The sequence below is a fragment of the Pseudopodoces humilis genome, chromosome 17 (genome assembly GCF_049639895.1).
Source record: "Pseudopodoces humilis isolate 2021_Gansu_Grassland_sample_001 chromosome 17, ASM4963989v1, whole genome shotgun sequence".
NCBI lineage: Eukaryota > Metazoa > Chordata > Aves > Passeriformes > Paridae > Pseudopodoces > Pseudopodoces humilis.
Window position 1 is genome coordinate 5,488,097 of NC_142216.1, and position 21,694 is coordinate 5,509,790.

General features: G+C 43.5%; 2 protein-coding genes across 4 annotated transcripts; one reads left to right on the forward strand and one right to left on the reverse strand.

Moving 5' to 3' along the window:
* Positions 1 to 570: 570 nt before the first annotated feature.
* On the reverse strand, positions 571 to 10,983 carry MFAP3 (microfibril associated protein 3). Of its 3 annotated transcripts, none has more exons than XM_005523602.3 (3): positions 10,903 to 10,983; positions 5,974 to 6,434; positions 571 to 4,604 (listed from the first exon to the last, which is right to left on the reverse strand). In XM_005523602.3, the coding sequence occupies exons 2-3, from the start codon at positions 6,251 to 6,253 to the stop codon at positions 3,859 to 3,861; spliced, it is 1,026 nt and encodes a 341-aa protein (XP_005523659.2). In that variant the 5' UTR covers positions 6,254 to 6,434; positions 10,903 to 10,983; the 3' UTR covers positions 571 to 3,858. The 3 variants fall into 3 exon arrangements, with proteins under 3 accessions (XP_005523659.2, XP_014108633.2, XP_087919635.1); XM_014253158.2 differs by having other exon boundaries at positions 10,867 to 10,958; XM_088063509.1 differs by lacking the exon at positions 10,903 to 10,983 and adding an exon at positions 7,120 to 7,316.
* Positions 10,964 to 21,336, forward strand: FAM114A2 (family with sequence similarity 114 member A2). Its single transcript, XM_014253157.2, has 14 exons — positions 10,964 to 11,080; positions 12,113 to 12,318; positions 12,530 to 12,626; positions 13,066 to 13,161; positions 13,455 to 13,567; positions 14,533 to 14,667; positions 14,835 to 14,993; positions 15,345 to 15,468; positions 16,423 to 16,502; positions 17,107 to 17,235; positions 17,448 to 17,587; positions 18,330 to 18,402; positions 18,951 to 19,004; positions 19,721 to 21,336. Exons 2-14 carry the CDS (start codon positions 12,115 to 12,117, stop codon positions 19,817 to 19,819), a joined length of 1,503 nt encoding a protein of 500 aa, XP_014108632.1. The 5' UTR covers positions 10,964 to 11,080; positions 12,113 to 12,114; the 3' UTR covers positions 19,820 to 21,336.
* The last annotated feature ends 358 nt before the right edge of the window (positions 21,337 to 21,694 follow it).

Genomic DNA, 21,694 nt, shown 5'->3' on the forward strand with positions numbered 1-21,694 from the left:
AAAATCCCCAAATATTCAGCTGTAATGCCATTATCTGCCTTGTGCAGAAACTGGCAACCAGGGACTCTTCTTTAAAAGCAGTGTGGGTGAATCCTGCTCTCATTCACGCTTGCACACCCCCATGGAAGGCACTACAGGCTTCTCAGCAAGGTGGATTTTTGGTGTTTGGGGTGAGGGATTACGAAAAGAAAAGTGCTTACAATATAGAATAGTACCATCATGTGAAAAAGGTAGGAACAAATAAACAGATTTATGGCTGAAGGTCACACACACAATGTGAAACAAAGAAGTAAACAAGGTCTTTGGTATTTCAGGTCTGTACCTGTTTGCATATGCAGCTGGGAACAATTATTAGATGCTGTTAAGACTTTGAGACAAAAAAAAAAAACAAAACCAAGAACAAGACAGATCCAAAGATGCCATAGCAGGAATGGTCCTTCAGATGACTGAATATCCCAGTAACCTCTGTCAGGCTGATGAACAACATTCTGCTGAGCTCAATACAGCTGCTACATAACCTTGGAGAGACAGGCACTCCTCACTTGGAAAACAGAAAATTCCAGCAGAACAAGGTTTTTCTTTTCAATTTATTTTGCAAATCTACCAATTCATTTTATGAAAGTATGAAATCCTACATGGTTACATTAAACAGTTACTTTACAATCCAGGTAATACAAATAATCACTACAAAGTTAGTTTTAGGTACTCTTGGATAACAAGTAGATTTTATATTTTTTAAAATACATCACAAAGAAGAGATAGAATAGCCTTGTGATTGTCAGAGACTTTAGTTTAAAGCAAGGAAACCACTGTAAATTCTTCTCATCCTACAAAAAGTTAAGAGAGAAACACTTTCAATGTTAATGTTCAATTGGATTCATCAAAGACATTAAGTGAACACATCTACTTTCAGGGTAACAAGAATAGTTCAGAAGTTGTTTGGAAACTGGTGTCATATTTCATTCTCTGGAAATCACTTTTACCATTTAACATCACTATCGTCCTTGCCTTCAGATGCATAAAAATCCTATAAAATGCACAGAGCTCCAAATCCTCTCTAATTGAATTCAGTAGGAGTAGGATCATCTCCTACATTCAGAAGGTACTCCTGATATACTGAAATCCTTACAAAACAATGTCCTTCCCAGGAATGAAATTCATTTAAGGAACAAAATACTGTAGCAATTCAGGAAAACTCTCAGCTTTGCTATCTAGCAATTGACACTGCAACTGCATTTCTGAGGACCTTTATGCATGGTCACTCTTTCCTCTCAATCAGCAATAGGATGTATGAAGACACCAGGTAACTGTGCTCAGTAAGAACTTGGAGCTACATAAATAAAATATAAAAATCAAAAAAGACATCAAATCAGTCTCGAAACTGCTCTCCTGACACCCATCTGACACACCTCCAGTGTCATTCTGCTGCCTGTAAGCTGCCACTTCTGATGTGACATCTGTCAATCATAAGTGCTTCTTAGGAAGCAATTAAATAGTTTAGATTTTGTAGAGGCACCTCTCTCTCTGTGTGCATTTAGGGGTAACACATCCATATCATGTTGCATATCATGCAACAGTTCCACAGAAGCAAGGAGAGCTGTTTATATGAAAATAAGGCAGGTGTAGGTACATTCTGATGGCCTGTGGCACAAAGGAGATTAAAACAGATCATTCCCTCTTGTAGCCTTCACCTCTTCGGACCTGCACATCCAAAAGGGTGCAAACTCCCAAATCTCTCCTCTCACATGTGCAACAAACCTGCAGAACCCATTGTAGCACAGAAGTGAAGCCAGCAGCTTCCTTCTTCTAAGAGAAATAGGTATTTATCCACAGAGTATCTTTTAACACTGATAACCTCAGAAAACTTAGGAGAAACCAGACAGGTTACACAACACTATACAAACTTCTCACCTGGACATAAAGTGCCATCAAACGATGGAAGCAAAACAAGAAGTCACTGTTGAGGCAGCTACTCGAAGTGTGTACAGAGGCTTTATTCCCCTGAAGCAGACAAAGTTTGCTACAGTCTTGGAAATGGCACCAAGCTGGTGGGAATGTTACTGTAATAAAGGCTAGCAATTTCCTTCCTGACTAACACCACTCTTACCCGACAGGCCAAAGGCAACTAGGGTGATTTAACTGGTGGCTGACTGCAGGAATTTCCCCAGAAGGTAGTTTAAAATGGTAATAGATGCTGTCATTTCCCCTCTCTCTGATATGGTAACTATAATTCGTTCAGCCCCTTCGTTCTGAGCATGTATTACCACAGTCAGCCCCACCCTGCTATTACCACTGTGCCTGCTTGTTTTCCACCTCTACTCATGTAAATGCTAAGTCAAATCCTCTTAAGAATCCTGAGCAGCCCTCCAGAATCACTTGTTCAACTGACATTTCTGTAATAATAAGGAAAGAAAAAAGAGTTGTGTGAAATTAAATGGCGCTCCTGTTGCCAAGTTGTTAAAATTATATGGCAATATGCTTTCAGTAGTTGTAAGAAACTAATTTGTGGAGTGCTTACAAGCTTTACATCTACTAAATCTCAACATGATATAAAATGCTATTTAAGTGATACAACTTACAAATGTTAAGGAGAAAAAAAAACAGCACCAAAGAGTGGAAGAAGAAGGTGGATTCTTGTCTGCACTCTGATTCCTGGAGGCTGGATCTCTACAGCTGAGGAAGCCAGGTGGGAGATCCTCGGTGAAGTACTTGCGTGTCTACATATGTCAGCAGCTGCAGCTCTCCCTTCTGCCACCTCTGCAGCACACAAGGCTGGGTTCTATCAGTGAGTCAGTGCCCTCCTGCAAACAGTGGCTGGAAACAGCTCAGCCAGCCCCCACTCTCTCTGCCACTGCCTTCTGACAGGACCAGCCAGAGCAGAGCGACTCAGTGTCACTACTTTTCACCTGCTTTGTTATAATGCTGTTCAGGAAGATGTGCCTGAGACACCTGTCTGTAGATGATAAATTCATTTACTAGTTTTGCCACAATGTGATTACTGTCATCCTTTTCTCACCACAACGTCAAATACAATATAAAACTTTGGATTTTCTATAGTGAGTGAAATCAGTGAAATGAAAAGCCAGGCAGTGCCAGCAGTGCTGTCACTGCTCCGTTCTGTGGGACAGGACCATGGTAAGGCGCTTTGGCAATCAGCACCAAGTTTAAGCAAAAAGCTTTTAGAATGCACACAAGTTTCCTGCAGATGCACAGAAAACTGAGACGACCTGGCTGTTCTCTAAGCTGCTTTGAAACTACAACAATTCATTTAATCCAGCAGCAGATCCTGACACTATTCTTTTCCTAAGTACAGTACATTTTGATAGCAACACAGAAGCACGTGACACAAAACAGATTTGTTCAAGCTCACCATGGTTCTGATGGGCTACACGCACCAAGAGGCAACTCAAAAAGAGCACAGAACTCAATTCATCAGGACAACAACACTGACTCAAAGGAATTTCAGCTCAACTTTGTGAAGAAAGAAGGAGTTCACAAAGGAAAAGTTCTTATTGCAAGTTGTACTGCTCAACTTGGTCACTTCTCACATAGATCTGAAGTATCAAAAACTACTAAGGAGCCAAGGACAAAGAATTCCTGTTTTGTAACTGTTTTAAATATAGCTAGCCTGCTTTAGAAAGAAAAGCCCCCACACAATATTCCAAACGGCCTTTTCTAGCAGACTGGAATTGTTAAATCAACACTGACAGAAAATACACACTTCAGAACTAGCTCTGGCACCTTGCAATTTGGAAAACTCTTGTGCACGTGGGACTGAGGCAGCTTGTTTGCAGACGTTTTTGTCACAGTACCCTTGGATCACCCGAGCTTCCTCGGCCCCTCTGCGGATCACCGGGCTCAGCAGGTGCCTTCCTCAGCAGGCACGGAGTGGCAGCTGCCGTGAGACACGGTGTCGATGCTCTGCCCTTGGGACTGGGGGTGGATGGACACCTGCACGGCGATCTCCTGGCCCTGCTCGCTCAGGGAGCCATCGTCCGAGTCCCCGGCCGGGGAATCGCTGCGCTTCATCTCGGCGCTGCTGGGGAACAGCGTGGCCTGGGCCCCGCAGCCGGGGGGCTGCTTGTGCTCCTTACCCACCTCGTCGGGATCGTCCACTCGCACGGCCTCGAAGATCTCCTCCATGAACGCCCTGCAGTTCAGGATCAGAGGCGGGAGGGGAATGCTCCTGGCGAGCTCTTCGATGTAGCGAGCAAACTCCATGGTCTTAAACTGAGTGACTTTGGCCAGCTCGAGCGTTTTGGCAGATGTGATGATAGGGATACGCTTGGCTATCTCGAAAGCCTTCTGCAGCTTCTCAGCCCCTTCCGTGCGGAAGAACTCGTTGATGGCCTTCTCCGTTTTGCGGAGGTGGCTGCTCATCATGCACAGGCGGGTGATGTTCAAAATCAGGGTGATGGCAAAGGCAACGAGGCACACAATCATGTAGTAGATGCTCATGTCCCCTGACGTGAAGATAACCCTCAGAGTGACTGTGTAGTACAAGGTCTCGTTATGATTAATGCCTGCACACGTGTATCGGCCCCGGTCAGCAAAGCTGACCTTTGTGATGTTGAGGGAGTTATCGGCAATCCTCCACCGGTCACCTGCAGAGGGGTAAGAAATAAACAGAGCTCACCAAACAAAAATCCCAGGGTAAACATCGACAGGAGTCAAAGCTTGGCAGTGAGCAGTCCACTTGTGGCACAGTAACAGTATACCAAGGACTGAAATGTCCTTTTCATGCGGACACAGAAAGCCATAACCCACTTACCCATCCTACTGCTTAATGGTAAATTATTCTGCATGCTCGCTATGCTGCACTTATATCCTTCTCTCATCTGCACTTTCCAGTGTGTTTCTGGCCTGCTGGCTCTTTCTGGCAGGGGTCCTAATTCTTAACTAGGGCTTCTCACCCTATGTTAGAAGACTATCCTCTATGAAGTCTAACTTTCCATACGTTCAGAGTCAAAAGTCAAGGGACCCATGAAAAAGATCAGTCTGTAAATGGCTCTGTTGGCAAAAGAACACAGAATTTTCTTGAGACCGTTTTCTGCTGAGCATGCAGTGCTGACATGCAAAACCCAAGTAAAAAGAAATCAATACAAGAAGCTTTATACAGCATTTGCTGTGCATTTATAACTTAGGGGGAAAACTGTTTCCATAACTCACTTCTTCTAATTACTCTGCTTTGAACTGTTTTCATAACTTATTCTTCTAATTACTCTGCTTTGAACTAATCTCCAGATGGCATTATAAGTACAAAAAGGTTACTGAATACTTAAGGCAGAAAGATGGCTTCCAACAAGATCTGATCAATTAGTTTGATGACCTTCATTAATACTAACAGAGAAAAATACATGCATCTCTAAAACATTTTCTTAGATTAAAAACAGCAGAGATAAAACTGTAAGAGCCAATGACTAGGAAAATATATTCTCCTTCAGTTCAAAAGGGTTAAATAGCATGAATTCCATCGTTGGCCATTATATACTGTGCTACTTTCCACAGTCCCACAGGTGCACAAACCAAAAAATAAATGTACTACGTTTTAAAATATCCTGTAATAAAATTAAAGCACCAACGGCCAGCTCAAAAGGTCTCAGGTTGTGGAGAATTGTGTTTAATTCATGCCTTTGGAAAAATATTATTTAAACAAAGGCAATAATAAATAAAAGCATCAGTTAGTATTGGGTAAGATGAAGACTCATTTCTTCTGTATGGAATACTGGGATGACTCTTGAACAACATCATTCTGTGGGGCACCAAAGCAGGATGGATGGGCTGGAACAGAAGTACCCAGGTGCAATTCCCATGCAACACTTCAGAGGGAAAAGGACTTTGTTTGCTCTCTCCTTATTTCCCCACTGTAAAAATGGCAGGATAGGAAGAGAAAATTATAATAAAGTCCCAGGGGTTTTCCAATACTGTTTAAAATGGGAATAATGATGGATAGAAAACAGCAGGAAAACTCACCTTCATCTTTCTGTTCAAGCAGGTGTCCTCTGGAGTTATACCAAAGGATATGTTCATACTGGCTGATATTCAGTTTACATTCAATTAAAATACTGGTCCCCTCTTTGGCTATGATATCATGGTGTGCTAGAGAACTTATTAAAGCTTGAGACACTGCATGAAGTGATGCATTGAAAGACCCGAAAGCAACTGTCCTGTTAAAAGCTACATTTTCCACTGTGAATCCAACTGAAAGATCAGCACTAACAGTCAAAATTAACAGGCAATAGCTGAGCTTCATGGAAAGCTAGTGAAAATTCTTCTTTCATTTAATTTGGAGAAATGAGGTCATATGACATTAAGCTGTCTGTATTGCTCTGAGATAGGAGAGAAGCTCTTGATTTGTTCTGTGCTGGAAAATGTCTGCGATCCAAATGCACTTTCAAGACCATCAATATCTGAAGTGGAAACTGGAAGTAAAACTGAAAAAAAACCAAAACAAAACAATAAGTTTATTAATGACAGCAAGGTTACCATGTATTCAAACTTAATTTCCAGTAAACAGATTTCTATTAGCATAATAGAAACTGTCAGCTGAGAGGTTACAAATCACAGCTTTGCTCAGTACACAGTAATAAAATGAGGGTAAGAAGGCATTAGTACAACCTCCAGTCAACTAGATGTTCATCTTCTCAACCAAATAAATAATCTCTGGAACAATAATTATTAAGGGGAAAAAGGTTTTACAAAAAGAACAAATTGTTCAGACTACTCAAAATGCACAATTATCTTTAAAAGTGGATTCTGCATTTGTTACCAGAGAAAAAGTGCTTTCTTAATAGAGGAAGAAAAGCGAGAAAGAGGATGTAATTTCTGCCTTCCTCTCCACCAATATCAAAGTGCTTTTAAGCCTTGGTTTTCTAAAGCCAGTCTTTCATTTATCATCCAGAGAAAAACCAAAGCGCACACACACACATCTGATTTTTAGTATTTACATCTACTTACTTGATTTTAGGGGCACAATTGGTATTAGATATCTAAATACTGTATCTTATGATTTAATTATTTGGTAAAAGTGTCCTGGTTGTTATCTACAGCCAGAAGAGGAAGTCCCTTTCTGAACATCAAGACACTGATGTCTACACGTATTTCCTTTCTTTGCAATACCTCCTGTTGCTGCTTCATTTTCTAAGTCTGCTTCCTGTTATTTTTGTTTGTTTTACAATGAGCTCCATCTCAGCAGTCATACATTCTTCATTGTCTTCTCTACCCAAACTTCATTGCAATGTGAAAAATTATTTTGCCTAGGGACAGATAGTCCTCAAATTAATGTGCACAGAAGATATTTTAAGACATTAGGATACATTCATTTTCTGTCTTTTGCACACAAGCCAGAATAAAACCAACCTGTAACAAAATGAGATGACACTGATAAGAGACAATCTGTAATCAATTTTCCTGGAAGCCTGATTCAAGAAAATTTCTAATCCAATATGTGTTCCCTGAAGTTATGATTCCATCTAGACTGCTCCAGAGCCTTAAAAAAACATTTACAAAGTACAGAAGCCATAAGCTCAAATGTTATCCTTAAAAATATCTCACTTCATGCCATTGACTGTGTGACTTCAAATTTATCTTTTCTTTTACAAATAACAGATGTTAGTGGAAGGGAATTTCATAAATATCACAACACAGAGGAACCCATTTACTTAATAAATAATGCAGACACTTTTTATCCTTCTAGAATTACCAGCTAAGGCTATCTAAAGCACTTCTGAAAAATAATGTAACCTGCATAAAAACAGGTAATTTCTAGTAATTGTCTTTCATCAGAGACAAGCTAAGCATATTAAAAAGGGGGAATTCTGCTGATGCTATCCAGACTGGGAATTTTTTTCAGTGAAAGTTAATTTGTCGAAGGTCAAACCAGATTCCAGACTTGACATCTGATGAGAAATGTGTTATCTGACCCATTTCCATTTCTGTTGCAGCTATTGCCAAAACCAGTTTAACAAAGAAGGCAAAGAAGACAGCTGTGTCCAACTCTCCTTCAAGCTTGACTAACCAACTCACCCACTGAATCCTGCAGGAGAAACTGGAAAACAGGCTCCCCACTTGTTTCTCTGTAAACAGCAATCCCTTCATCTGCCTACTTCTTATTTTTTTTTTTTTTTTAATCATTGGCCCCACTCTGTTTTCCATCACGCCTCTTGTCCTTTCATTTAAGATGAGACTAGTGCAGAGAACTCAAATATACCATTGTGCTGGAGAAGCTACTTTCCCACAGCTAAACAGTTAAAACCACTACCAAGGCCTCTTTCATTCCTGTTTCTCACAAGCTACACTTTAGGGAAAGCATTACTGAGTCCTGCTGCCTCTGAAGAAGAGCATCCCATCCACAAAAACAGCATAGGTCTGAAAAAAAAAATACTAAGGCTGCTGTTGATCAACAATTATTCTGTTTGAGGGAGTGGTTTTAATCTTCCATTTTTAGACCCCTGGTATTTTCAGAGTGTTTCAGAGGCTGCAAAAGGCTGCTGACACTGGCCTGCTTGTTTTGGCAACCTTATGCAGACCCCACACAGACAGGCTGTGGACTGATAGTGGTTTGTGGACCACTGATATTTGAGTTGCTTTAAAGGTCTGTCACAGCTTGTGGTGGCAAGAGAGGTGCTGTGGTCCCAGACCTTCAGCAGACATCACCCTATGACCCAGCTGCCTTCAGCTAAAAATGCACTTTTGCATGCATCAGACTTGACTTCACAGTGCCTGATGCAGTTAAAACTGATGACAGTTCTGCAGCAAACACAAACCCTCATCTTCACCCTTGAATCACAGGCACCTCATAGCTTCCAGTCTTCTAAAACAATAACCTCCCAACTGATACTCTGGATTTATTAGAGAATAATCCCATGCCTCTTGTACTTTGCCTGTGCTATTGTCATTTTAAATTATTAAATTTGAACTGTTAAGATTTCCAAGCGTCTGTGACGTTTCTCCTAAATGACATTAGGAATCTCACTCATTTATTTAACACAAGAAATGCTCAGCAACATTTTCCCTCATAAGAATAATTATCTTCAGTAATTGCATATGCTCTCCACTATACTTGCACTGAGCCTGCATAATGCATAAACCATTGGTGATGGGTCATTTAATTTTACTATTAAATTCTTCGAGGTCTGATTTAGTAGAAATTGTTTGTCTTTTGGAAAAGCCATTATTGCTAAGCAGACAATGATCTCTCACTGCCGAGTGCTGGGAACAATAAAATGATTTGCAAAATCCATATTCTTCATCCATTGCACTTATGCAAAACAGCTGCTGGAGCTGATAAAGGACCCAAAAAGGATAAAGCGTGATCAGCGCCAACATCACAATTCCTCAACAAAGTGTTAAGCTCAATCAAGATGAAATGTGCCAGAATAGAAACTGTCTACTCTATAACTGAACCTGAAGCTGAGCTCAACCCATTTAACCTTTATTAAACCATAAGTTGTAACAATAAATAGCAGTGGAAAGATAAAAATCTGTGATGCATGTGCTTGTATGAGTCATCCTTGGCTCCTACCCTGCAGAAGTGTATTTGTGTCTAACTTAGGGCACTCTTAAGTAGTCCCACTGAGGTCAGTGGAAGCACTGATAGTACTTAAAATTACACACATCTATATGGCACTGCAAAATTGGGGCCCAAGAGGTTGCAAGTTATATGGTTTTACATTCACTACTTATAACATCACTTCATACCTGGAGTAACGTGAAGCAATAAACCGAGACACACCTGACAGAGCACAGCCTGCTGATGTCTTGCAGAAATACCATTTGCAAGCCCCCTCTGACCCTCTGTCAAACCAGGGAGACAAATTTGGCAGAGCCCTGCAGACAGGAACTCTTGGGAATTTTATGAACATAGACAGCATGGTTTTGACAAGAGCCATTCTGGGTGCTCCCAGCATGGGAGAGGCTGCAGGGAGGGCTCACCTTCCCCACCAGCCAAAGCTCTGCGGGGGAGTGGCAGCACCCACGGCTCAAAAACCGACTTAAGGGGCAAATCCACAACACCCCAGGGCCAGCCTCGCTGGGGAGGCTGCCTGATGGGATTTGTTGTTTTGCTGTGCACATCCCTTGGCTGCCTGACACCATCACAGGCTAACTCGCCACGACACCACAACAGGCTTTTTTGCCCTGTCAGCCAAAAACGATCTGGCACAGTTTCACTTAATATTACCCTGTCCTCACAGCCCCTGTTGACTTGGGGAAGAGCGCTGTGCCGGTGGTGGCAGTGGGACACAGGACACAGGACACAGCACACCGCAGCCCAGGGCACCGGGTGACGTCACGCGGGCTGGTGGCACTGGGGAATGACGTCATGCCAGAAACACAAACAAACAGGATATGCCGAGTTGGAAGAAAACCACAAGGATCATCCAGTCCGGCTCCTGGCCCTGCACAGGAAGATCCCAAAAGATCCCACCCCGTGCTGGAGAGCGCTGTCCAAACGCTCCGGGAGCTCTGGCAGCCTCGGGGCCGGGACCGTGCCCTGGGGAGCCTGGGCAGTGCCCAGCACCCTCTGGGGGAAGGATCTTCCCCTGATATCCACCCTAAACCTCCCCTGCCACAGCTCCAGCCGTTCCCCGGGTGCTGCCGGTGTCACACAGAGCAGAGCTCGGAGCTGTCCTTCCGCTGCCCCTCGGGAGGAGATGCAGGCCGCGATGAGCTCTGCCCTGTCTCCCGTTCTCCAGCCTGACCAGACCAAGCGACCTCAGCCGCTCCTAACGTGGCTTCCCCTCGAGGCCCTCCACCACCTTCGCTGCCCTCCATACCCCTCCCCAGTGCCCCTATTTGCACGCCAAAACAGCTAGGCGGGACATGGGCCCGCAGCCTTCCCCTCCGCCGCTGCCCCCCGACCCCGACCTTGCCAGGTGAACCTGGCGGTACCGCCGCTCTCACCGGGACGAGGGTGCCCGGCCCGGTCCGGCCCGTCCCGCAGCTCCGCCGCCTCCGGCCCCGCCGCCCGGACGCGCTTCCCCGAGCAGAGGCCGCTTCCGGGGCAGCGCCGGGGCCGCTCTGCGCCGGGCTCGCTGGTCTCGGTCCGCCCGGAGCCGCGGGGCCGCGCCGACCGCCGACGGTGAGGGGCGGCACGGGGCCGTGGGGCTCGGCGGGGCACGGCGAGCCCCGCGGGGAGACGCGCTCTGGGGCCCGCTGTGGGGCAGGCGGCACCGTGGGCGGTGGTGTGGGCCCCTGGCGGGCTCCTTGTGCGGCAGGAGCCCCGCGGCGAGGTTTAGGGAGCTTGGGGTGCCATGTGGGGCAGCCCCGTGTGGGGGTCATGGGGCTTTGGGGATCTCCCGGGGAAGCGGAGGCACAGGGAGGCCTCCAGGGCTGCGGGGTGGGGAGGCTGCCGGGGCCGTGGTCGCGGTAGTCGCTGTGGAGGGTCCTGGGCAGATGGGGTGGCGGTCCCCAGCCCGCACCCGGAGCTGTCGCTTCCCTTCGCCGCGCCGCGGCGGGGGCGGCTGCCCCGACTGCATCGGTGAGCGCCTGGCCGGGGACACAGCTTCACCCCGGTGTCGCTGCCTGGCCCTGCAAGTCACTTCACCCGCAGCTGCTGCCCGGCCGGGTGACGCGTGGGCCCCGAGAGCTGCCCGTGCCCGGCCCGCCGTGCTGGGGCGGCTGCTGTGGCGCCCGGAGCTCATCGCAGCTCCTGGGGGCTGCTCGTGCCTGCGCTGCCCATCCCCAAGTACAAAAGTGACCCAGTCGCCGTCTGCTCAGCTCTCTGACAGCTGTCCCCATTTGTGTTCTGCACTCCTCAAACCAGCCATCCCAGGAGATTTGTTTTCACTTTTATTTTGGTGGAACATGTAATGGATTTAATTAACTGAGGCCGTTTTGTACCTTCATTTGTTTTTCAGAGTTAGCAAACTGGTTTTTTTTCCCTTGGAGAGGGTGTGTCAATTAGATAAAGCCTGGTGTCCCTTTGGGACTTTAAACTTCCAAGTACGACGTTTCTTCCAGTCAGACATAATTTGGTGTACACACATGTGGGTACATGTTGCAACGTTGTTGTGTTTAATTATTTAAGACACCAACGTGATGCTCTTGAACTGATGTCAAAGTGCGAGGGAGTGGTTATTTTATTTGCTTTGCTTTCTATGGATATTTGTAGTCATGTCTGAGGAAGACAGTGGTGAAAATCTGAAAGATGAAACCTCTTACGAAGCTGCAAATGACCAGAAGACAGAGGAACGTGGCTGCTCTGAGAGCAATGAAGGGAGAGAACAAGAGACTGTGCCTGTGACTCGGAAAAGACCTGAACCCAAGCCCCCAAGCCAACCTGCTGCCACAGAAAAGCCTGCAGGTGAAACCATCAAGGTATGTTCCTGTGCTTGCTCGGAAAGATGTGACTTCACATTTCATGGCTTTGAGCACACGAGAACTCTGAGCATAAGCCTCACTCCTTTCTGAAAATTCACATTGCTGTTCTCTGAAATGAAAAAGCTGCACAAAAGTCACACGTCACAGACTGCTTGTGTTCCTTTCCTCACCATAATGCCTGCATCAGTCTTGTTTTTCTTCATTAAAGGTCTCAGATCCTCCTGCAGTTCAGACAGGGTGGGGATACTGGGGAAGCTGGGGGAAATCTCTTCTGTCAACTGCGTCTGCTACCGTAGCTACTGTAGGTAAGGCTCTTTCTGGAGTTTGATAAATATTTTAATCATGTTTTGTGTCTCAAGCTGGTGCTTTAGAACTTGTTTCTACAGAATGGGATTTCAGTTATAGCAGCCATTATTGGAAAAATGTCAAGAGAATTGTTCAAGTAATGGGAAAAGCTTGTACCAAAAGGTACAGTAGATTAAGGAGATATGCACAGACAGAATTACTTTCAAGTTTTTAGGCGTTTGTGTAATTTTCACCTGGTATTTTAAACTAGTATTCTGCCAGTATTTACAACTTTATTTAAAAGCTAAGATGAAACCTTGGTTCATTACATTGGTAGGTGAGCTGGATAGAAGGAGGTTTTAATGCTGGTTAAACTGTTTTGAACAGAAGAAATCCAGAATAATAAAAAAGCATATGCAGCTCTAATTCTGTTTCTGTTCTGATTTCTGTCTTCTCTAGGTCAAGGTATTTCAAATGTCATAGAAAAAGCAGAAACAACCCTTGGGATCCCCAGTCCTAGTGAAATATCATCAGAGTCTAAAGATGCTACAAGGGGTCAGTATTGTATTGCATAAGAACAGCCCTGGACTGTTCTTCATAACATAATCATCTCCAAAATAACATTACCTTACTCTGCACCTTGCACCTTGAGACTGATAATAAAATCATTAAAATTAATTCTCTCTTGCTTAGTTCTGTTAGCTCTGAAAAAGTAGAGAGGAAAATAATCTGAATTGTAGACTTGCTCCTAGCTGATACTTGGTGTCTGTTGACTTCCTCCACTCTGTGGCTGACAGGATCTTTTTTTTTTGGAAGTCAGGAAGTTAATTTTCTGCCTTCTAATGCAGGAAGTGAGAATGCTGCTGCCAGCAACGCTGATGCAGCTGATGATGGCAGCTCCTTCCCTATTGCTGGGGCTCTTGAAGTTTTATCAACCATCTCTACTGCTGTCCAAAGCACAGTGAGTGAGTTGGGAATGCAGGAGAAAATGGGTTTAAGGGAGCTTTGGGGTTTTGGCCTTTCATCTGAAAAATTTTAAGAGGAAACTTAATTTAGACATTTGTGGGATGCATGGTGATAAATTCTTCCAACGTTCAGACATCCCTTATACTGGGCCTTGCTTTTAACTGGCACCTAATGTGAAAGATGTCTTGAATTTTGATAGTTCTGTATTGAATGTTGTATGTTGGTACATAAGAAAAAATCCTAATGGTGGATTGTGCAGAGTGTGCATTTCTGTGCATGTCACCTCTGTACCCTGTCACCTCTGCCTTCCCTTTGGAGTAGTCAGCTAAATGCAGGGTCAGACTCATTCCTGGAGAGTTTACTGATTTCCACAGAACTAGAGATGAAATCCATTCTCCTCTTCAAAAACCTATGTGAAACAAGCCAAATTCGCTTGGAAATCAGCTTGCTCCTGTGACCATGAGAAATGCACTTCAAAGGAAGCCATTACCCTTAGAAACTGCTTTTGTGATCTGCTGTCTTGTCAATTTGCCTGGGAATCTGAAAGAGCTGCAGATGGAAAGCTGGCTTCTGTCTCTGCTTTTAAGGCTCGAACAAAAGTTAGCAGTGAAAATCCACAGGTCTGGTGTTTTCTCATTGGAAGGATGAGAACTGAATACTGCAACGTGCTGAGAACCAGCTTGTTCATAAACTAAAAAAAAAATGTATTTCCCATCAGATTGCTGCAGCTGTCTGAGTGCTGTAATAAGCTGTTGGGTGATAATGTGTTGTGGCTCTTTCTATGTCCTGCTGCTCTCTTTGTGATGATTAGGGTTGAATTTTAGGGTGACAAGGACCAATTTGGCTTTTATGTGAGTGCCCAGTGTAAGATTGCTGATAAAACTCTCCCAATTCAATTTCTTCCGTTGTGTAATCTTCTCTGAGTTTTATGTGCTATTTTTATCCAAATCTGATTCCTAGGGTAAAAGTGTTATTAGCGGAGGTCTGGATGCCTTGGAATTCATCGGGAAAAAGACAATGGATGTAATAGCTGAGGGAGATCCTGGATTCAAAAAAACAAAGGGCCTAATAAACAGAACCTCTACGTTATCTCAGGTACAGCAGTTCCCTATCAGCACCTCATTGGTTTCTCTCATCTCGTCTCTCTTCTTTTGTGGTCCTATCATTAAGCAACCATTTTTTGCTACTGCACCAAAAGCCTTCTCCTCCTGTATTCTCTATCTCCTGGCACTGTCACGAGGCCTCTGCTTTTTCTTTTTCAGGTCTTACGAGAGGCAAAGGAGAAGGAAGAGCAGCAGACAGCTACTGAGGTTACCATGGCTACTGAGAAGAAAGCCCATTATGGGTTACTGTTTGATGAGTTCCAGGGTCTTTCGCATCTGGAGGCCTTAGAGATGCTTTCCAGAGAGAGTGAATCAAAGGTAATGGCCTTGAGCATTTTGCTTTCTATTTTGAGTTCAGCTGAGCAGGGAAAAAAGATTAGAAATATGTGTATATACATGTAAAATCAAGTGCTCAGAACTTGGTGTAAAATGATTACAGAACTTCACTTTGATCCTTGTGTTAGGATCTGGTGTTTACCTTGGGAACAGTTTGTCCTGTCCTCAGCTCCTACAGCCATTCCCTTTACCCCAGCCAGACTCAGTTCCTGGGTCTCCAACTTTTCACAAGTTACTCTCCTCACACCCACTGGTTTACTACCTTGGCCTGCATCTTCCATCCTGTTGGATGGATTTATTGATTCTCTCTTTGGCTGTGCTGCCCCTAACCAGGTGAAAGCGGTTCTGAATGCCCTCTCCGGAGAGGAGTTGGACAAAATGAAGGAGGAAATGGAACAACTCAAAGAAGCATTTTCTTTACCTGAATTCTTTGAAGAAGAAGAGGAAGAAAAGAAGGGTAAGAGAGCCCCAGGTTCTGAGAAGAGAAGCTGGTCCTCTGTGCAGAACCAGCCAGCTGTGATCAGTAGCAACAGGCATGATGCCAGATTTAAGTTACTCTTTAGCTGGATGTTTAATCCTAAAGCCATCTCTGTCCAGAGGCATGACAGGTACCAACACGCTTCATCTCTGAGAAGCTGTGCAGTAATTCTATAGCAGGAATGATTTCTTGCCAGTTAGAGTTAGAGTTGTTTGACTCACGGGCAGTTCATACAGCTGACCATGAGCCAAGATGCTAATTCAGAGAGAGAGTGGGTTTCCTTGACCAGGAAGGGAAAACTCTGAAGAGAGTTGTCCAGCATGTGGGAGAGCAAAAAGCCTTTTTATTTGTTTTTTGAATGAGATTTAGCCACACAGAGCAAAAGATTCAGAGTTACCTTCGCACACAAGAGCCCTGATTCTTGAGAATTACATGGATTTAAATGTAAATTTCTTGCATTGCTTTTACCTAAATGCTCATCAGGGAGGGCTTACACACCTGCACTTGCTATCATTCAACATTTAATGTATCTTTTATATTTGCACATAATGGATCTCACATCTGCTGTGCTATATATAATAGGAGAACCGTAGGCTCTAAGTGATATTTCAGACTCTCCAAGGTGATGTGCAAGTTAGTGTGTTATAAAAGGCTGCCTGTAAAAAAATAAAAAAGAAAAAAAAAGGACTGTCCTTAGCTACAAAACCAGAATTAAGAAAGCAAGAACTAACCTTCAGGCACTGATGTCTCCACCTTTTGCAGAATTTACCTTAGAAATTGAAAAGACTGGGTTTGATGTGTTCTTGCCTGAGGTGATGATTCAAGGAGAAATAAAGGAAACAGTTGACAGACTTGTGCAGAACTAGTTGTGCATTGCTGCTTATTCCTGAATCTGTCCTTTGTGTGGATTCTTTAATTTTTCCTGTCCTTTAGGAGATGAGGAGTTTACAAAAGAAGTAACAGAGTTGTTTTCAGAATTGCACATCTCCTCCAAGCCAGACAAAATGATCACGGTGAGTTATTTTCCATATTCCAAAAGCTGGAGAGTTTCCTCACAGAAAGGCTTCTCTCCACCTGCTTTGCTTGTGAAAATATCAAATATACAAAAACAAGCCCTATTTTAGATCTTTTGGCAACGGTAGGCAAACGAGATGGGCCTTTAACTTTATGGGGCAGAATCATGTGAGCCTTCGGCCACCATGGTGAAAAAACCTACAGTCATGAGCTGAAGGCCTCCTCTTCGTACAAAGCACCTGGTTTTACTGTGTTCAGTGCACAGGAGCTGGTATGGTGTACCTCTTTTGCCATCATTTCACTACCCTTCAGATCCACCAAGTGGCAGCAGCATTCTGCAGACATGTTTTTAAAGCACCTCTGATAATCTGGTCTTGTTGGTACACTCCAGCCCCTGGTGCTAGAGAAACAGCTGCCCTCAACTCAGTGCAGCCAAACTTCTGCAAAGTCCTGAAGGCACTGGGATCATTTCTCCTGGTTCTTCTCAGAAGCTCACAAAGAGTTGTAGCTGCTTCTTTCCTCTGGAGAGATCCAACACTCCATTTGTGGTGTGCAGGGGGTCTTCATTCCAGTCATTAAATACTACGGCACATCTTGCTACAGGTGAGGACATCTGCTCATGAGTGGATAGCACAATTCAACAGCAGTCTTCCTAAAGAAGAAAAAGAAAGTGAAGAAAACCAAGAAGTAGAATCCAGAGATGGTGACCAGGATGCTAAGAAATCAGTAGAGGTAACTGAGTAATCAAGGAAAAGAATATCTGCCTGCAGAGTGTTTATCGGGCTGCTGAGTTACAGCTGTTAACCACAGGGTTTATGGGTTTCTATTTCTGTGTGGGTTCTGAGGTCTGAAAGGGCAGTGATTGTATGTTGTGTGATTGACTTGTTTTAAATAATAAAAGCTGCCATTTTTTGTTGTATGCAGAATTTTTGTCACTCTTGCAGGATATTCATGCATTTGCCATAAGAAGCCTGGCAGAGCTGACAGCCTGCTCTATTGAAATGTTTCACAAAACTGCAGCTTTGTTTCTCTATGGTCAGAAGCAGGAGGTGACAGTCACCGACAGAGCCAAGTCCCTTTCACAGTGAGTGCATCTCTCAGTAGATGGATAGCATATAATTACTGATTGAACTGTCTAATAATTCTTTGGCACTCTGTGTAATGCAGGGCTCTTGAATTCTGCATAGGTGTTTAAATCTGGGTATTGGGCAAATTTTTGAATTTATAATGATAGTGATGGGTGGCATCATTATCTTCCAACAGAACTCAGCTGTCTCTTTCTATCTTAAAGACATTTCTTGATAAGAAAGAGGAAACCCTTCTTAAAAGCTTTGTGTAGCCCAGAAGAATATCTGCCTTAAGCTTGTGCTAGTCAGTAGGCAGAGATTTAAAACATGACAAAAAAGTTGTACAAAAGTGATGCCTGATCACCTCTTTGTTAATTGTTTAGTATGCTTGGTACGTGAGATGGCAAAATTGCTGCACAGGAGACACTTGGCATGTGTCTAAAATGAGCAGTACTTTCTAATTCAGAAAATGACACTTGCCAGTAAAAAAGGGCAAGTTAATATTGTTCCTTCTGGAATGGATGTGTGTCCTCTGTGTGCTCTTTAAGATCTTCTGCTTTAATTATGTATTTTCCCATCTTTCCCCTCTCTATTTTATTTGGGAAACTTCTGAATCTTCACGCACCATTTATATCAATTTTGGTTTAATTTAACTTAATAAGCATAGAAACAGGGCATTTATGTTTTAGAGGAATGCTGAAAGAAATTCCATCTTGGGGACTATGTTTGCTTCATTGTTTTCCCTGTCTTCTTGCACAGACTGACGATCATGCTGTGTAAAGAACTGTCAGCTTTCTCCAAAGAGTTCACAACATGCTTAACGACTGCAGGGGTAAGAGTTACACCACAGTTCTTAGGAATGACATGTGGTTATTTGGTAACAGCCTCGGGATCTTTGCAAGGAAATGGTTTTTTGTTTTTGCATGTTTACCTATGCAGTTTTTAACTTGTGAACTGATCTTTTAGGCCAGGGTTCCTCAAACTGCGGCATCTGAGCTTTTGAGAGAACGTGGCACAGAGTGGGGGTGGGAACTGATGCTCACAGTGCTAAGTAGACAGAGGCAAATAAAGTTTCTGAGCCTGTTAGGGATTTTCCAAAGTACTTGGGTGTTCCTGAAGATGGTATCAATCATCTCTGGATTCTCCACTTGTCCCCAGTTAATTTGAAGATGTGATGTGTATTCATACCCAACCTGTGCTGGGCACATGCAGGTTACTTGTTCTTATTTGCATGCCACAAGGCTGCTAAGCTTGTGGCTTAGCTTTCCTCTAGTTAAGGGAGCAGTGGTGGTTTTAAATTTACTGAGGATTTAGCTTTATCTTGCTTGAAGAAATGTGATCAAATTTTCAATCAGGATAATATATGTCTGATCTCTGCAGGTCAAAGAGAAAGCAGATGTGCTTAATCCCTTAATCACTGGAGTGTTTTTGGAGGTCAGTTATGCTAACGTTAAAACTTTAAGCTAATACTTTAAAAATAGATGTGCTGGTTCTTCCCACTTTAGGATCCTTATGCATGCCAGATTCTCTAACCCATGGTCTAAAATTGTGCTTACCTGTCTAATAACTTGAAAGTTTTGATAAATGTCTGTAGATTTGCACAAGAGCTAAGTTACTTAGTGAGGAGTGAGTGTCAGTTCACAGTTATGATAGGTCAGGAGACATATTGAATTCAGCAGTCTGGATTTTTAGAATTTAAATGTCCAAAGTTAAACCTTAGACAAGTTCAGAAATTGGCTTGCAAGAGTTCCAACACTTCCTTACTGACAAATTGGTTCCCACGGTTGCAGAGCTCTGAGTTGTGGTAGGAAAGGGGTGTTTCATGTTCATGTATTCTTCCTTCCTGCCACTGCATGCTATGCTTCACTTAGAAATAAACACATTTCTTCTCTCACTGAAAACAGTATCCTGCATTTGGATTGGAACTGATCTTGTTTGGCAGTCTTTAAGCCATTTGCTTTCTTTGCCTAGTAGCATAAAGCCCCTCAAAAACTTGACATTCTAGAAGGAAGCCTTTAAAATCCAGCAAGCACTCGGCTTCTGTTTTTTTTCTGTGCAATAACCAATGCTGTTTGAAATGAGTATGTGGTGAGTAAAGCTGATTGGTAGTGTGGCTTTTCATTTGTGTATTTTGATTTTTGTTTTCACAGGCTTCAAACAGCGCTTCCTATATCCAAGATGCCTTCCAGCTCTTGTTGCCTGTACTGCAGATTTCTCTTATTGAGGCTAGAACGGAACTATCACAGTAATAAAATTCCTTCTAATTAAGAACTTTTTGACCTTTCCACTTCGTAGTTTCCATGCTGGAGAATGATGTAATGGCTCTTATTAAAGGGAAAAAGATGAACTCTGTTCACTGCTGCTGCAAGAATGGTGATTAAGTGCAGTCTGGCAATGACAGCTCTTCCAGCACACTGAGAGATGTGATTAGCATAGTCCAGGCTGGTGGACAACGTGACAGACTTAAAGTGCAGATTGCTTCTCTGTTTCATGGACTGTCTGTATCTTTTCACTGAAATCTCTCTGCTGTATGTGTTAATAAGCTCTTTGTGTTCACAGTCCAGAGAGCTTCTCCGGTGCTGAAGAGAAGAGTAGCAGCTGGCTAGTTAGAGTTAGCTAAAATCATGGTGTGATTTTTAAGTCAGACATAATTGGGTTCCTGATAGCTCTGCATTTGTGTTGAATATTGGATAGGAGGTGCAAGAAGAGGCAAATTTTTGTGATTATGAACTTTGCAGTTCTTAGACTGGGCAGAACAGAGCAGAGAGGATTCCTGATAAAGCTGTTGTTGCTGAGGAGAAGTGCAGCTTCCTGAAGATGTCTGTACTGACTCAGGGATGTGGGACAGGGACTCTCACCAGGGTTTCTCATTCTCTCATGCTGTGCTTGCTTCAGCATGAGCTGGGAAAATGCTGATCTGGCCCTGAGAATGCAGGTACTTGGCTTTATAGCAATAAATGAGAACTGACTAAAAGGGATTGATTCGTGTTTGGGCACTTTAATGAGAGAATTCAGCAGGAGGATTTCCCTTTTTCAGTGCAGCTTGACATGTCAGCCACAGGCTGTTCACAGACTCACACACTGCTTGTCTTCTCTTTCTGTGGAAAAACACCATAATGCAATGCTCCTTCTTGGAAGGTATATATTAAAGTAAGGGAGAGAGGCAGCAATTTGGTTCTGTTAGTAGGAGTCCTAATTTGCCTCAGAAGCTGCTCCATGTATGGTATCTGTTTCTTTGTGCTGTGCAAGTTTCCTGCTTTGTTCCTTTATCTTTTGAGCCTGCCCATGGGGAGGCAGCAGCCTCTGTTGGAATCACAAGAGCAGAAATACAGAGCTAAAATGGAATTTCAAGAAGTCCATAATAGCTAATCAGAGGTGACTGTCACACCTGCCTCTGCACTTGCTCATTGGTAACAATGATGCTCAAATCCCCTTTTGAATATCCTCTGGGTTTTAGCAGGTCTTGCACATCTCTGCTACACTCAAGGCTTAGAACATTCCTCTGCTCTAGTTGTGCAGTGGAGAAGTGTTTTTTGTATTAGAATACCTTTTGGCTAATGCTCTGATTTTATATATATGAGAAAAAGCCCTGCCTTAGTCATGGTTAGACTGATCAGATCTCTAAAGGGAAAGTTTTTTCTGGCATCTTAAAACTGGACTTGAAAGGAGTGTGTCTGGGGTAAAAAAAATCTGCACTACAATAAAATCTGTATTTTTTTCTTCTTTTGGTTGATAGCATTATTAAATAAAGGATTTGTTTTGACAACTGTTTCAGTTAAAAGCTATCAAGGTAGCAGTGGACACGACTGAAATAAAAGAACTGTGGGTGTTTTTCTCTGCCCTGATAGTGTTTTCTGGGGCAGAGCTGGGTGTAGCTCTGGGGCCAGGACAGCTGGGATTTTTCTCATGGCAGGAAACAGTGCTCTGAACCCAGGCTGGGGAGTGAGAGCTCCCACAGATGAGCTCCCAGTTCCTGTGTCAGTGCAAAAAGGCAGCTTTGCTCCTGCCAAAAAGCCAAAATGTACAAGAATGTCAGAAGAGAAGAAATAAACGTAATGGGGTTTTATGAAGCAGCAGCTGGTTTTTTGCAGATAAATTCTACTGACCTGCAGTGCTTTAGTGTA